Genomic DNA, 15,770 nt, shown 5'->3' with positions numbered 1-15,770 from the left:
ATATATCTCATTTTTTTCAAAAAGTAAGCAGAAATTACACATTTTAAAATTGTATTTAACAATACCCTTATATATATATAGACATGACCTTTAGATGAATCAAAATTTGGCTGGGTGGCACAATATCCTAGTGGTCAAATTTGAATGGAGGATGCAAAGTGAAATTTATAGATAATTTAATATATTCGAAAATGAAACTCTTTATAATCCAATGTAAAAAAATTAAAATACTGTGAATTGTTGGTGAAAATTATAATTTCCTTTAAACGAAAAGGAAACGAAGAAAGAAACTTTTCAAATGTGTAAATTTTGGGATATAATAATAAATCCATTATAGATTTTTCAAAATCTTCAGTGGTTTGTCATTTGCAAATAAAAAGCAAGGAAGGAAGAACCCACCAATCTTTACTGAGTAAATGGAGCTTGAGCATGATTACCAAAAAGCAAGCACCATGTTGTAAGTATATTTACAAAACCAAGTAAGTCTATATAAATATCTGAAGGCAACAGCAACATAATTTGGGAAGGGACAACAAATTGCATTAACTTTGTGACCACATGTGACATGTATTACCATAATTTTTTCTGCGATCAAAACCGGATACCCCACCTAGGAGTCCTAATCCACTAAGATAATTGAAACCAAAATCTCAATCTGACACATTCTAAAGGACAATGCAATTGACAGTAATTTGTTAGCTAGAATATGTTGACCTATTCCACTCCCATATAACTTTGTGATGATGTGCTGAATCTGTATCTTTTAGATGTTCATCTTCATCGGGTGGGGACGTTCTTCGGAAGACGGCAATCTGGGAAGCAAAACCTGGTTCCATGTCAGCAGATCCGCCGACCCCACTGAACTCGACACTGTAATTGTACTTTGCCGCTAAATCAGTTGCCCAGCGGTTGAACTGCTCTCTAGTCCATTCAAATTTGTGATCATGGTTGCGAAATTTACAAGACTGTAAGTGGGTTTTCTCATCTGGATCCTCTTCTTGGCTTGATAGATTAGCTTTCTGGAGTATCACATTGTACTCATAGTTTGGGGTTGAAACAATAAGAATCTTTGGACAAAAAGAACTCAGCACCACATCTCCAAACAGAAATGCCTGATCTTCCTCCATATGCTCAATAACCTGTAATATTTCCCACAACATAGCTGTCAATCAGGCACGCATAAGAAAACGGTTCACTGATTTAGGAAACTGTAACCTACAGAACATATAACAATTTACTGTAACGATATATAAGAGGCAGAATTTGTTTGCTACTTCTCACATCGAAAATAAGGTCCCCGAATGCCACTAGTACATACTTTTAGCAATGGAGAAATAGTACAGTTAAATCACCTTAAATTGGTAGGGCAAGATGAATTTAATCATTTAAATTATATTCACTAACGCTTTCTTTTATCAGTAAATACAAATTTTATTAAAATAGGCAAAGCCAAGTACACGGGACTAGACAGCATGTAGACGCCTGTTATGATAATATGTTAAATCACCGATTATCCCAAAAGCTGAAACTAATAGAAAATGGTGAATTTAATTATTTAAATTATATTCTTTAACACCTACAAAGAGTGGTATATAAGGAACCATAGCGGCAAACTCAATGCAATCACAGTTAGTTATATAGCAGAAAAATTCTAGACAAAACTAAACACATATTGGAAATAAATAGCATTGTCATGCATGTCAAAATTAAAGCATATATTTGAAGCACCATTCTAAGCACCCAACACAAATTTGACAAACAAAACATCCAACGCAGATGAATCCATATAAACAGATTTGTTTCTCGGATGAATGAAGCTTTTTATTTTTGAATCAAAGTTGCATGCATGTAAGGGTAAATGGGATAAAATATGCACATAATTTTGACCCATTTAAGTGACAGAAAATGTATTCTAAATGTTTTTTTTAAAGAATCCATCATATATGGTAAGATTTAATACTCAATCTGCAGTGTTTAGTTTGATTAACATGAAATGTTCAAGATAATACAATGCAATAATTGCTAATCGAGTCTACGCCAGACCTCTGTGCTAATGTTACATTCATTCCACGGATCCATTTCTTATGCAATTACATCTCAATAGTAGGGGAGTACATTTGCAGCAAATAACTGAACTTTGAAGAACTTCTTTCATAGAAGCATTAAAACAAAACTTTCAAAACTTTCTCCTAAATCTTTTCCCTTTCTTAATCTTCTTTTTCATTTTTGTTTGCCTCAATACTAAAATTGCCAAAGTCACAAGTGATGTACATGATAACAGCATATGCCATCTGTACAAAATGCACCCAAACATACATACACAGTAACACAACACGGGCAACATGTAGAATTTTGGTGCTAAGGCTACATAAATATAAATTTCTTGCCAAGTTCAAGTCCTAAAAAGTCAAAGATGACAAACAGTATGAATAAAGATAATGGAATTAATAAAATCAAATCAAGCTGGGAAAAAAACAAACCAAAAAGCACAGAACACTATGCATTGTAGGTAAAATCAAGTGAGCCGAGAAGGGTTATTGTATACCTCTAAACAAGTGCCAATATCAAATCCGCATGATCGAGAATCAAAATCTGTGACAGAACCATCATAAAGAATTGCAGATTTGACACATGTAATCGGCCCATTACCATCGGTATTCCTGCTTAGTTTTGAATGAAGTATCTGCAGTATTTAACACTAACCAGGATCCTTAAAATATAGCAAATGGTTAACAGCAAAGGATAGAAACATCATAGCGGTAAGAAATACAGAAATCTTTATCCACACACTTTTAATAAGGATGAAAAAAGAATATGTAATAAATACATTGTCAGATGTAGCTAACATACAGAATGCATGCAGGAAATGCACTCAAACCAACAAAATATTTACAAGTCAAAATCAACCTTTAAAAGTTTGCAACCTTTAAACTGGCCATTTTAATAGCCAAGTGTGTTGACCCTACGGCATTTACATCACTGGGATGACAAGATGTTACACACCTGAACAGATAAAATTTCCTAAACCACGAGGACAATAGTTTTGGGCTACACCAAGGAAATCATTCTGGAACGAGGAACCAACAACTACAAATCTGTATGCATACCAGTAGGCCTATTATATATCACATTACTTCCCAGAGGTGATTAAATAGATTAAACGTTACATATATAGCGAAGGGCCATACTTTCTTTGCTGGCTCCCAATGATGGGTATACCTATAAAAATGTAACCACTAGCCTCGAACGTATTCGAATTGTTTAGAAGATCTTACATTATCTTGTCCACATGGTAACTAGCCAAATATCTAACCAAGGAGTGACCATGACTTCAAAGAAAATTTTGGGATATAACAAGAACATGCCCTATATGCAAAACTCAGCAGCTGTAAGCGGTTCAGACCTTTGCTGCACGGCTTAGACTCTTCTGTGAAATATCAATACCGACAATTTTTTCCAAAGTGGTTGGATAATTTAATAAAGAATCCAATAAACTTCCAGAACCACATCCAAAGTCAACCTGAAATAAATCAGAGATCAACTCAGTTTAACATATAAACACTAAAAATAGCAGATGAGAAACGCTTACATACCAGAGTAGTAGCACAAGATTCTCTGATGTGTTTCACGGCATATTCAACACGTTGCTTCGAAAGAGGCGGGCTGAAAAGGGCCTGCTCCATTCTGTCCTCCAGAGGTTCAGTTACACGCAACAAAGTTACAGAATACTCCAAGTAGCAGGATTCTGAAAATTAGAGAGAACAAAGAAGACAGCACACAGCTAGTTAGATCTCATAATCAATTCTTTAAGCTAAAGAAATGAAGATGACCCCGTTACAGATTCGGAATCGGTTTGAATGAAATATATCAAAAAAGTTGAGTCATAAGTTGCAACATAGCACCAAAAGTGTTATTTCTTTGTGCATTCAATTATCCATCCAAGTGCAAACATACTTGGGGGGATAAAAGAATCTAAAAAAGTTGTTTCCACCAAATTTAATCATGCAGGGAAGTATATGCCACATTCTCCTACCCATAACGAGTAATGAGACAGAATTCTTAGCAAGAAACTTTTTTAAGATTTGAACTGGCCATTCACCATTCAGTGAAATGATTTCCCTTTTAATAATGTCAGCCAACCAATGGATTACGACCAAACAATTGCATGCCTCGGACATAGTGAATCTTTCATTCTACAGAAAACTGACTCAGCATCCATATGAAATCCAGATCTGGAGGTGAAAAATCATCAATTTCATAATGATGAAACTCAAATTTATGTAGTCACAAGCTGTTCCATGAAATCATCCTCATAACATTGCCATGAAAGGAGAGGGTAACTCACTTGAAGATAACAATGAAAGACTCCTAGCAGAAACAACAGCAGCAGCTAAAACAAACTCTTTAGGGGCCATGTCCATTTTGAAACAAGCAGACTGATCAATGGACATCTGGGTCACAACTGCTTCAAGGTGGGGAATTACTGCACCAGCCCCTATCTCAAACTCAAACCCATTACTACTTTCGAGAACTTCTTTCCTATTTCCACTTTCTGTCACCAAAGATACCGAATAACTAATAAATAACAAGCACCCATTGGAGGGGCAGACACCAGAATCTGGACCATCAATGTTTAAAGAGAAAACTCCTTGTCCAGGCAAAGTATTTAGCATACTAATATGGTTTTCGTCTAGAAATTTGGCACCTTGAGTCTCACTTTGGTAAACATTATGAATTGATCTACACAACGCAAACTCCTTAAAAAAGTTTCTCTCACAGAATCGAATTTCAAGGCTATTGGCAGTACTGTGTAGCTTCTCTGGAGTCATATCTAGGTCCCTAAAATACGCATTCAACCATGAGAGAACTTTCAAGGAAGTGTTCTGGACAGAATCATTCTGCTTCTTAAAAGAATCTTTGGGGAAACACTCTGCAATCAAATCTTGACACTTGGAAAACAGTTTTACTTCACATTGATAGGTGACAGCTGATTCCGCAGATTCCCTGGCAACAGTATCTCTAGCACATCCCTTTTCATGCTCTATCTCTTCTTCAGTTGAATCTGTAACCTTCAACTTCTTGCCACATGCTGGTGACTCAGACAACGCTTTTATAGGAGTAGTTACAGTAGAGAAGACAGGCTCAGATAGCCTATGCTGGCGACAGAAAGTACACAGGATATCTCTTGGGAAAGAACCTCTCCAATTTGTTCTTGTAGTGAAAGCCGAAGGCAGCTCTGCCATTAGTACTGCCTCTCTGGACAACTTGTAAAGTCCACATGGTATCTTACTTATGAGCATCCTGAAGGCAATGTAAATAAAACCAATTTATGCAACGGTGCACAGTTACCTAATACTGAACAGCAGAACAATAGTTGCATATGCAAACTTACTTGCCACCATACTCTCTGACAAGACCCAATAACATAAAAAATTAGCAAATTAAAAAAATAGAGTATTAAAAAACAACTCCAACCACAAGGAAGGTTTCAAGAAAATGATGATCTGACCTACAATTTTGAAATTGTCCTTCTTTTTAATCATTTACAAAAAACAAGAGCAATTAATGATTAATCAGGATTATCATAATGCTAAATTAGATACCTAACCCAAAGAAAAATTAACATAATGGTGACTCCAAAAAGAAAGAGCTAATAACTTAATAAAGAGGTAAGATATAAACAAACTAGCATTAGAAACATCAAACACGTCAGACAAATGGTTTGTAGTGCATGACCTGTCATTATTTTTTGGCTTGATATGGGGGAGTGACAAAGAATTCATAAGCTTTATACAGCCAATGCACCAACTATCTTCGAATTATCATTTGCAGTACTTACTGAACCTCTGCAGTAGCACAAGAACACTAAACATATGCAGATTCTTTATGATTTCGCATCAGTTTGTATCTCAAACAAAAATATCAAGTATCAGTGTGGAGAAGACCCTAAAAAGTTGAATATGGTAAGACAACCAACTCAGTGAAATACACAGACCTGTAATATGATTTCACAGATACATCTTCATAGTAAAGGTCTTTGGACTTCCAGGTGTATCCAATGGATGCCAAAATTGCATCACCATATATATCATGACCAGAGAAATAACTTGCCCTTGCATTTAATGGTCTTTCAAAATGAAGAGCTACTTGTGCTGTTAGAGGATCGGATGACAGGTCCAACATGTACGAGTGATGGGCAACAAAGTACAATCTTGTCTCAGAAGAAGTTTTACCAACAGTCCTGGTAGAAACCAGTGCAAATTAGTACCAACAGTGGGACTCAGACTCGTACATAAAAGTGACATAATAATGAAACTTCCATCTTCCTAGACCCTGCCGATACATAGTTTCCACCTACCTGGAGACCAGAACATTAGCAGCATCAGTTAAACCGAGTTTTTTGGAAATAGCATCCAGGTAATACCCAGTGGAGGAAACATCAAGAGTCACAGTTTCAACAGCCTTCTCCGATGAACATGGAATACATACAGCTTCAATCAAAGTGCTTTGTGGGGAGCCAGATGGTTGGCTAATTGAAGAGTCCATTATCTCAGGAGGGTATGGGCTTTGCCTCCGAATCCAAAGCTGCCCCTCAGAAGTAGCAAGAATGCCAGATAATCTTGTTGCCACCCTCATAATTAATGGTATAACCAAGAATGGATTTGACTCCACTTTTGGATTAATGGATTTACAAAGATTGCTAAGCTTAGAATCGTATAAAGCCATAACAGAAACAGGAACCAAACCATTAAGATCACCTTCTCTCTGCAAAGCTGCTCTAAGGTGACCACTCAGGGGATGAAGAATTGAGAGGAACTTTACCGATGACACAAAAGAAACATGGAAAAGGTCAGACTCAAATAAATGTACCCAAGATAATATAGAATGAGTGTACTTTCAACTGAAAGTTTCAATATTTTGTTGAATTCTCCGTAGGATGTGCTTTTATTACAACAAAAATGAAAGTTCTATAGAAAACATAATGAGACTGTAGAAGTCATCCTCTCTCTGAATTGCAGTTCCAAAGTGACATATCATGGGATATAAATGAGCTATAACAACAGCCACAAAAGGCATAAAGCTATCATAAAATACATACATGTGTCTGTACATATACAAGGGCGCACTGAGTTCATATGCACATATGTATGTATGTAAAAGATAATGATAGCGGAAAAAAAAGCATGTTGACCCAAGTTTCAATGCTCAGATTTCAACCATAAGAAGAATGTGCTTATTAGATCTAAAACTTGTTAGTATAAGACTGTGTTGTAGTAGTTAATTGTCCGCTATTCTTTGGCAGTTGAAAGTTCTAGGGCTCCATGTTGAATATCAGATGATAAATTTTTTTTTTTTTTATAAGTATGAAATTTATTGAAACCACATCATTAGGCATAGCCCAAGTACACAGTCAGATGATAAATGTTAACATATTATCTCCACAAAGGCTAAGGGGGGAAAATATGATTGAGTCGTATGCACGGGCAATTATGACTGCATCAGTAATTGAGTAACAAAGCAAAGGATCCACACATAGGTCTGTGTCCATAGCCAGAAACGACAATGAGTTGAGTCATCATATATGTAAATTTAAACTCATTGGCTTTGAGGAGTTGCAGAAAATTAATAAGAGGGATATACTAGAAAGATCAGGTCAAAATAAGCTTTCGTTTAGAAATAATATAAATGTGATTCCCTGATTGAAACAAATATGGAATCCACAGGCATATTAAAATCAGATAAAAAAGCATTGTACACAGTTCAGAGATTCAGATCGCCAAAACAAATTGCGATGGAATAGCACAAACACTGACACATCAGGACAGAATAATGATACGGTTCCAAGCAAGTATATGAAACTAATTCCTACAGTAATAAAGTTAGATGCTCTATACTATACAACCTCCAAGCATCAATAAAGTCTACATATCCTCGTAGTAGAAAAAGGAAAGAAAGAACCAAAAAAAAAAAGCTTTTCATAGTTCATATCAATACAAACTACCAACCTCGTTTGAAAATAAATACTTGACACGAGCGACCAGTTTATCCCAGGCTTCCTGCTGAGTAAGACTATTTGTGGAAATTTGGATGCCTAGCTGCAGTGGAAGGAATTTAACCAAAAAAGAAACAACCAAAATTGTTATTACCCAACATAGTTCCAACAAAAGTACAATTTTTTTTATAAGTGGTTCCAACCAAAGTAGATATCACAATTAGGGGTGTCAAATCGTGTTAACGGGTCGTGTTCGTGTCGTGTCAAGACGTGCATATTATACTATATAGGTCAACCCTAACCCGACCCGTTAAACTTATCGTGTCAAAATCTCAAACCCTAACACAACCCTTTAACATAACGGGTCGTGTCGTGTCAACCCGTTTTAACCCGTTTATGTAAATGGATTAAACAGACCCAAAATTAACCCGTTTGATCTAGTTAAGTTTAGCATATTTTTATATAAATGTTAAAATCACAATATCTATAAAAAATATTAAACTAACTGCAAGTCCAAAATTACAATCTAAACAATAAAAATATCGAAATTAAAATCCCAACAATTTTATTTTTTAGGTATAAGGGTATAATTGTAATTTTAACTTTCTTAAAAAGTCATAACGGATTATAACGGGTCAAAACGGGTTGACCCATTATCAACCCGTTAAGCAATTGTGTCTTAATGGGTCAACCCGTTTTGACCCGAACCCATTAAGGCTAAACCCTAACCCGCTTTTATCGTATCATGTTCGTGTTGGGTTAACGGGTCGTATCACATATTGTCACCCCTAATCACAATCTATTACAAATTAATTTTTTATTTTTTTTTTATAAGTAAGAAGTAATTGTATTGATAAAGATAGGCATAACCCATGTACACCGGGGGTATACATATGAGTATACCAAATTAAGAACTAGAAACTGTTACAAGAAAGTCATGGACTATTACAAATTAATTGAATCTTGCACATGAAAAAGCAGATAAAGACTATAAGTAAACACCAAAATAGCATCGAAGAATACAATAAGAAAATGTTCATAATCTAATATGCATGTTAGAGAAGCATGTCTTCTATTACATAATGTACATTCAAATGAAAACCAAAACCCCTATGATCCATGCCACCAAAAAGGGGACACGTGGTATACGATTATAGGTAACATGAATATATAATTGACACTCCATTGCAGGGACCACTTTCACATTTCATGCTAACCTTAGGAGTGGACCAACTTTTCTGTTCTAATGGGATTTATTTTATGTTACAGGTTTCAAATTAGATGGATTTAATTAGAGTCCTAAATGACTTGGTGCATAATTAAGCTGGATAACAAGGCAGACAATGAAGTTGACAGTGGTAAAGAAAACTAGAGTAATAACAGGAGCAGCAAAAGATTTACTATAGACACAGAAGTTTTAATACACAAGGAATCACGAAGCAAAACCACTTTCCAAGGAAAAAATATGAGGTATAACTCAAAACAGAGAAAAATGTCTTCTATACTGAATCGTGTAGGCCAGAAAAGTTTTTTTGCTATTAGATATGCAATGGAAAAAGTGTATATCTATCAAACATATCCTAAGTATCAACCCATCATCACCCACCCGTGGGTAGCCCAAGTGGTAAGGGCAAACTTGTGTGCATGAGCCACATGTCACAGGTTCGATTCCCCCTAGGATCAAACTACGATTTAAGTGGGAGGCCATGGCGGTGGGTTGTTGTACTAGTCTCCCCGGGGGTGTAGGTTCCATGGGTAAGTCCCAAGGGCTCTGCCGTGGGGTAGTTCCCCCATCATAAAAAAAAAAAAAAAAAAAAAGTATCAACCCATCATCATAAAATATCTCGACACATTACAGGAATTTCCATCTTTTCAAGCAATTTTGTAGCTTTTTTGTTGATTAAAAAACCTACAGATCTGTACGTATGAAAATCCTCTCCTTTTTCTCTCAAGTGGACATTACTATAGTCAAAAGCAAGGAGGAAGCAAAAGAATAAAAACAAAAACACAAAAAAACCCTCACCTCATGACCAACAGAATACCACTTTGACATCCCCCATCACCCAAACCACTTTGACCTTTTTTCTTTCTCTAGTCAGGTGTATCTGATGTATACTCCTTGTGTGCTAATAGTTACTCTTTTTATCTTTAATTAATTCATCTTACTCATAAAAAAAAACAGAGAGAGAGAGAGAGAGAGAGAGAGCACAGAAAAACAGTGACTAAACCCCTGCTCCCGGGTGCATTAATTGTATTTGACTATCAAAAGAATAACAAAACACACAAGAATCCTTATCCCAAAAAAACAAATAAAAATAAAAAGACTAGAGAACCAAGCAACTATAAGTTAAAGTTATTGCAATTAGAGGACAAAGCAAGACTTCCAAACACATGAAATGGAAATAAAATTAAATTAAATGAACTGGTATACCTGCTTTTTACAAAGGGGAGAATAAGAAAATATAGGCAAAAAAAGAGTAGGGTATGATTTGTCATTCACAGAGAATAAAAAAGCCCAACTTAATAGAGCAGGCTCAATAAATCAGAATACAAAAAGTTTCATGGGCAAGTATAACGAGCAGTAGCCTGCTTTAGAGATTCTGGAAAAAAATTTTGGAGGCAGGAAAAAGAAAATACAGTTCACATGGCACTGCTGCCATCTGGTTTATTTAATGTCACTGAAGAGCCTTTGAGCCTTTTTATTAGTTTTATATGCATGTTACAGTTTTTTCTTCTTATAAATAGAAGATTATGAAATAATAGCAATACGGCATTCCTATTACCATCAATAAACATCCTCATTTGGCTTGTTAGACATGATGAGAATTTCCAGTTTTTCTTTTTTCAGCATCTGAAAGAGGTGTTTCCTTAGTTTCTCCCAAAAATATAGGCTTTGATAGATATCAAAGTATATTCATATTTATAGCACTCTCAACTATGTAAGCTCGCTCAATCACAGTAGAATCAAATTGAGGCTTATAAGCTCACTGGTGAAAAGCCGTTCCAAATTTAAATATATAAGAAAGAACCTTGGATAAAGAGATAGATATATTAGTAAACAAATCATGAAGAGTGACATATTAGTCAAATACAATAGGTTCCACCACCATGCTACATTATAAAGTGCATATTTTCTTCTTAAGTTAACCGAGAGACTTTGGCTCTAAGATAGGGAGCAAACAATAGAAACTTCTTTCTTTTCTTTTTTTTTTTTTTTTTGATAAGTAAAAAAAATATCAAGAATATTTTTTTGATGAATTAACATATAAAAATATCAAGAATATTCTTGATATATATATATATATATATATATATATATATATAAAGGTAATTGAATAATTATAACAGTTTATGGAAAGAAAGGCAGGTCACATCTAAGCAACAGATATAAACCTTAGAACTTAGCTGAAAGGGAAAATAGAATATAATGGATATTCCTCTAGTTCAAACAAAAGTTCCATTGTTGTACTTACAAACATCACACAGTTAAGGGATTCTGAAGCTACAGTTGGCAGCCAATGAAACAAGAAAAAGAATGGTGGTAAAGTAGGGAAAGAGAAATAAAAACCTTCTCGATAGCCATCTCAGCAGCAGATTGCTCAGCATCCTTCTTTTTCTTAAAGGTTCCTGAGACAACAGAAATCCCTGGTAGCTGCAAGCTGCATCGGTAAAGAGAGGGCCCCTTATGTGGGATGGCCAATCCTGGGCATCCATATTCAGCACGTTCTTGTACTTCCTCTACGTTGTAGCTAGCCTCGCCACCAAACGTTTGGTATATAATAGCTTTAGGTGTAAGGGTTGCCTTCTTCGCTGCAACAGCTGAGGATCCTCCAGTTTCCATCATCTGGGTTTAAATGTATAAACTGTTAGCACAAAATGCCATATATCTCGTGCATAAATGAATATCTCAAGGACGGTTAGTTAGATCTCATTAAGGGGGACTTACATATAATCTGAACTCCTAGTTAGTACGGAGTATAAAGTATCTCACCAAAGGTAAATATAAGTAACATGGATTGCAGTAATTAATATAAGATTATTTCTTATATTAACCAATAATAATGCAAAATCAATCACATTGAGCTTTGTTCCTATAAGTGAGTGAAATTCCCTAACATATTTTAGGCTCATTACAAATATGATCACAAAATCCAATATCCTGAACATCCAATTCCAACATAGAAAAGAAAAAGGTAGCAATTGAGACAATCTACTACCATAGTTCTGCATCTACATGAAAGGGATGTAATAAAGAGATTATATTTAAATCCTTGTCCAATGTAGTTCCCACTCTTAGAGCAACAAAAATCCAAGAATGCATTTCAGAAAATCCAAATTTAGAAGCAAACTGAAGATATGGAAATTAAATCATTACCCAAATAAAAAAAAACATAAAACATGGTTACCCAACTCAAACTAATATTCTACATACGGCTCTGATCATTCAATTTTGGACTTGAATACAAAATAAAACCTCTTACACAGCATAAAAAAAATTACAATGCGTTAACACCCCAAGTCCCATGTTCCCAAACAAATTGAGAAATGAAACCTATCAAATATATAGACAAAAGAGTGAAAATTAATGTACTGAACTTGCAATAGCCAATTCCAATGCTAACATTTTACATGATGATTATACAAAAGAGGGAAAATAAAAACACTAAAAAAGATATTCACCGAGTAATAAGGCAAAGACGTTACAGTTAATAAAATTCAATAGGAAGTAGACAAAAAAACAAAAGCAAAAAAAAAAACCCAAACTTTATCTGCTGTGATTTTCGGTGCTTCGATTTTCTTTGCAATTTCGAGTTGACAGAAGGAAATAAGCCTCAAAGGTCGCCAAGAAACTTACAGGGCGATCTTATAAGAAAAAGCGAAAAAAAAAAAAGATTTCAGGAATAAAAAAGAAAACATAAATTTGGCTAATGGGTTCGGGAACCAAGCAATGTACTAAAGCAATTGGAACAAGAGTAGGCTGAAAAAAGGGGGAAAAGCAAAGACAGACTTGATGGGGTTTCATTCAACCGACATTCTAAGTAAAAAAGACAGTAAATTGCATAGAATAAAGTGTACCTATACATGGGCAATGGGTTCCAGATAGAGAGGAAGAGGGAGAGGCTCTTGAGCTTCTGGGTTTTTAGTGTTGTGTGTGTGCTTCAAGCTTGGGAGCCGGAGGGTTTGGTGGGGGTTATGGGAAAAGCAATTTTGGAATATCAAACGGTCTTTTTAAGGGAAAGGAGGGAAAGGTCTGCCAATCAGAGAATAGATAGTCAAAACTTTGGAAGCAAGTTCTGCATGCCAAGCCGGCAAGCCGTGCTATTTAAGTCGGATTTTTCAGGGTTTTCCTTCGATTGGCCACTCATGCATAAACCTTTTTATCCTCCTCTTTACTTCTCTTTATAAATCCTTTGCTTATGTTATATGGCACCCTTTACTTATCTCCTATATTACGTTTTTTTTTTTTTAAGATCTCCTATATTATGTTTACTTAGGGGTGTAAGAATTTCGGTCTAGATAAAAAAAAATCAATTGGTCAGACTAAGGAATTGAATGGCCTCGATTCAAAAAATTAAGAAATGAAATGAGATAAGTTGAGATTAAAATTAAAAGTTGAATAAAATATTGTTATAATATAATTTTTTAATATTATTTTTATTTTAGGATTTAAAAAAGTTAAATTCTTTATTTTATTTTGTGTGAAAATTTTAAAAAGTTATAATAATTAGATAAGTTGAGAGGAGTTGTGAAAACAAACGAGGCATAAGTTTTCAGTTCAGTCTTGAAATGGGGTATCCTCACCCCGAACTAGAGACCGGATTTACTATATAAAATTTTAAATGATTTTTATATGGCATTTTATAATCTTTATTTAGGTAGTTATATAAATTGAAAGCAAGTAATCATGTAATTTCTTGTAACTAATTATAAGTAGTTATGTAATTTTATGCTAACCTAATTATTAATGCTTAGATTCTATAAAATATTAAAGATTAAGAATTTTAAGATAGTGTATTAACTATTAATTATTAATAATACATATACCATTAATATTATTAATTTATTACACTTAATTAAAATACTCAATTATTTAAGCATATACTTGGTTAGAAAATTTAGATAAAATCACACTTAATTACTTTTTTTTAATCATTTTATACGAGTATTTTACTCGAAAACTTTAAAAAATAGAGAAAAAGTTATCCGGACCGAAACACCCCAATAAGACCAACTAAACCCAACCATAACAGTCCAGTCCAATCCAAAGGCCTTAACAGTCCGATCTTTTGGACCAAAAGAATCAGTCTAGTCCAGAATCATCCTGATAAAAAACTAATCAAACTGGACCGATTATACCTCTATGTTGACCTAATATGTTTTGCTAATAATTTGATTAACTCTTGTTTTTACAATAGCAAATTTAAGAATTAATGAATAGTCCCTTATGGTGAGATAGCATATTATGCTAATTAAATATTATACTAATTAATGTTATGTTATAACTTATGTCATATCTCACTATCATTACACTATGTTGATATGGCATTATCCTTCAAGTATTATATCAACTTTAATTTTTTAAGTAATAAAGGAAGATGCTTCAATAATAAATTCAAGTATTGGTGGATGATGGCACATTAACATAGTGAGACAGAAAATTGGGCAAAAATGTAGTATATAGTATTTTCCTGTTAATGTTTCCTCAATAAAATAATGCTTATACTCTTCATCCAAATCTCTTAAATTGTCATCTTGACTGCTCATACTTTTTAATGAAATTCATCATTTCTACACATCACACATCACACTTTTTTTTTTTTTTTTTATCAAATATGTGGAATATGAATAATAAGTTAAAGACTTCAATAAATTTAAGAAGGAAACAAATTAAAAAAAAAAGAATAACAAATGTAGTGTGTGGGGATGATTAGTAACAAAGCTCATTGTCATTAGAATGCCAGAATTTATAATAAAATCTAACTTTTTTTAGTAAAAGAAATATTATAATTGATGAGTAAACAAAGAGATTATAAAAATAAAAAGCAAACCCTCCCAAATTATCAACTATAGCAATCACTTTTTCAAACTACCAAAAATTTATAAACTACCTCTTCATAAAACATTTGATATAAATATTCTCGAATTCTAAAAAATTAAAAAGGTAAAACTTGAAGAAAACAAAAATAAAAAATAATTTTTTAGAGAAAAATCAATAAAAGAAAATAAAAAAATAATTACTTAATAATATTTTAAAAAATAAATACAATTTTTGTTCACGAGAAAAATAACAAACATAAAATAAAAATGAAACAAAAATATGGTGATGGATTTTGTAAAAAGATCATGTTATATTTTTTTTTTAATTTTTTCTTTTATAATGATTTACTAATGATTTATATTTCTAATTTGAAAATGATTATTAAAAATAATTATTAAATTGGGTATGTCACAATTTCTTAATATAAAGTTTGGCGTAATTAAAAGTTTAACAGTAGTTTGAGGGGCTTGTATGTTTCTTCAATTATAAAATAAATTAGAATTTTGCAACTAGAGTTTCGATGAATTTTTTTTTTTCAGAATCTTAATTAAAAATAATTGAAAAAATAGAAAAGTGAAAACAAAAGCCACTTTATACCACACGGTGTGTGTAATATGTATTGCACGATGAGTACTCTCACGGTGCCGCCCAACAATGACGGAGTGTGCCACCTAGTTAAAATTTATTTTTTTAATTTTTTATTATAAAAAATATCAATATATTAATAATTATTTTCTT

The 15,770-nt window shown here is 33.6% G+C and overlaps 1 protein-coding gene across 4 annotated transcripts; it reads right to left on the bottom strand.

Moving 5' to 3' along the window:
- Nucleotides 1-388: 388 nt before the first annotated feature.
- LOC121264548 (small RNA 2'-O-methyltransferase-like) lies at nucleotides 389-13,353 on the bottom strand. Of its 4 annotated transcripts, none has more exons than XM_041167785.1 (10): nucleotides 13,070-13,352; nucleotides 11,562-11,837; nucleotides 8,007-8,096; nucleotides 6,359-6,816; nucleotides 5,996-6,241; nucleotides 4,346-5,301; nucleotides 3,594-3,745; nucleotides 3,404-3,520; nucleotides 2,546-2,683; nucleotides 389-1,139 (listed from the first exon to the last, which is right to left on the bottom strand). In XM_041167785.1, the coding sequence occupies exons 2-10, from the start codon at nucleotides 11,835-11,837 to the stop codon at nucleotides 696-698; spliced, it is 2,877 nt and encodes a 958-aa protein (XP_041023719.1). In that variant the 5' UTR covers nucleotides 13,070-13,352; the 3' UTR covers nucleotides 389-695. The 4 variants fall into 4 exon arrangements, with proteins under 4 accessions (XP_041023719.1, XP_041023720.1, XP_041023721.1 ...); XM_041167786.1 differs by lacking the exon at nucleotides 13,070-13,352 and adding an exon at nucleotides 12,758-12,958; XM_041167787.1 differs by lacking the exon at nucleotides 3,404-3,520 and having other exon boundaries at nucleotides 13,070-13,353.
- Between the last annotated feature and the right edge of the window lie 2,417 nt (nucleotides 13,354-15,770).

Source organism: Juglans microcarpa x Juglans regia, chromosome 5D (genome assembly GCF_004785595.1).
Source record: "Juglans microcarpa x Juglans regia isolate MS1-56 chromosome 5D, Jm3101_v1.0, whole genome shotgun sequence".
Taxonomy (NCBI): domain Eukaryota; kingdom Viridiplantae; phylum Streptophyta; class Magnoliopsida; order Fagales; family Juglandaceae; genus Juglans; species Juglans microcarpa x Juglans regia.
Note: the sequence above shows the minus strand (reverse complement) of the source record. Positions and strands in the feature narration are given on the sequence as shown.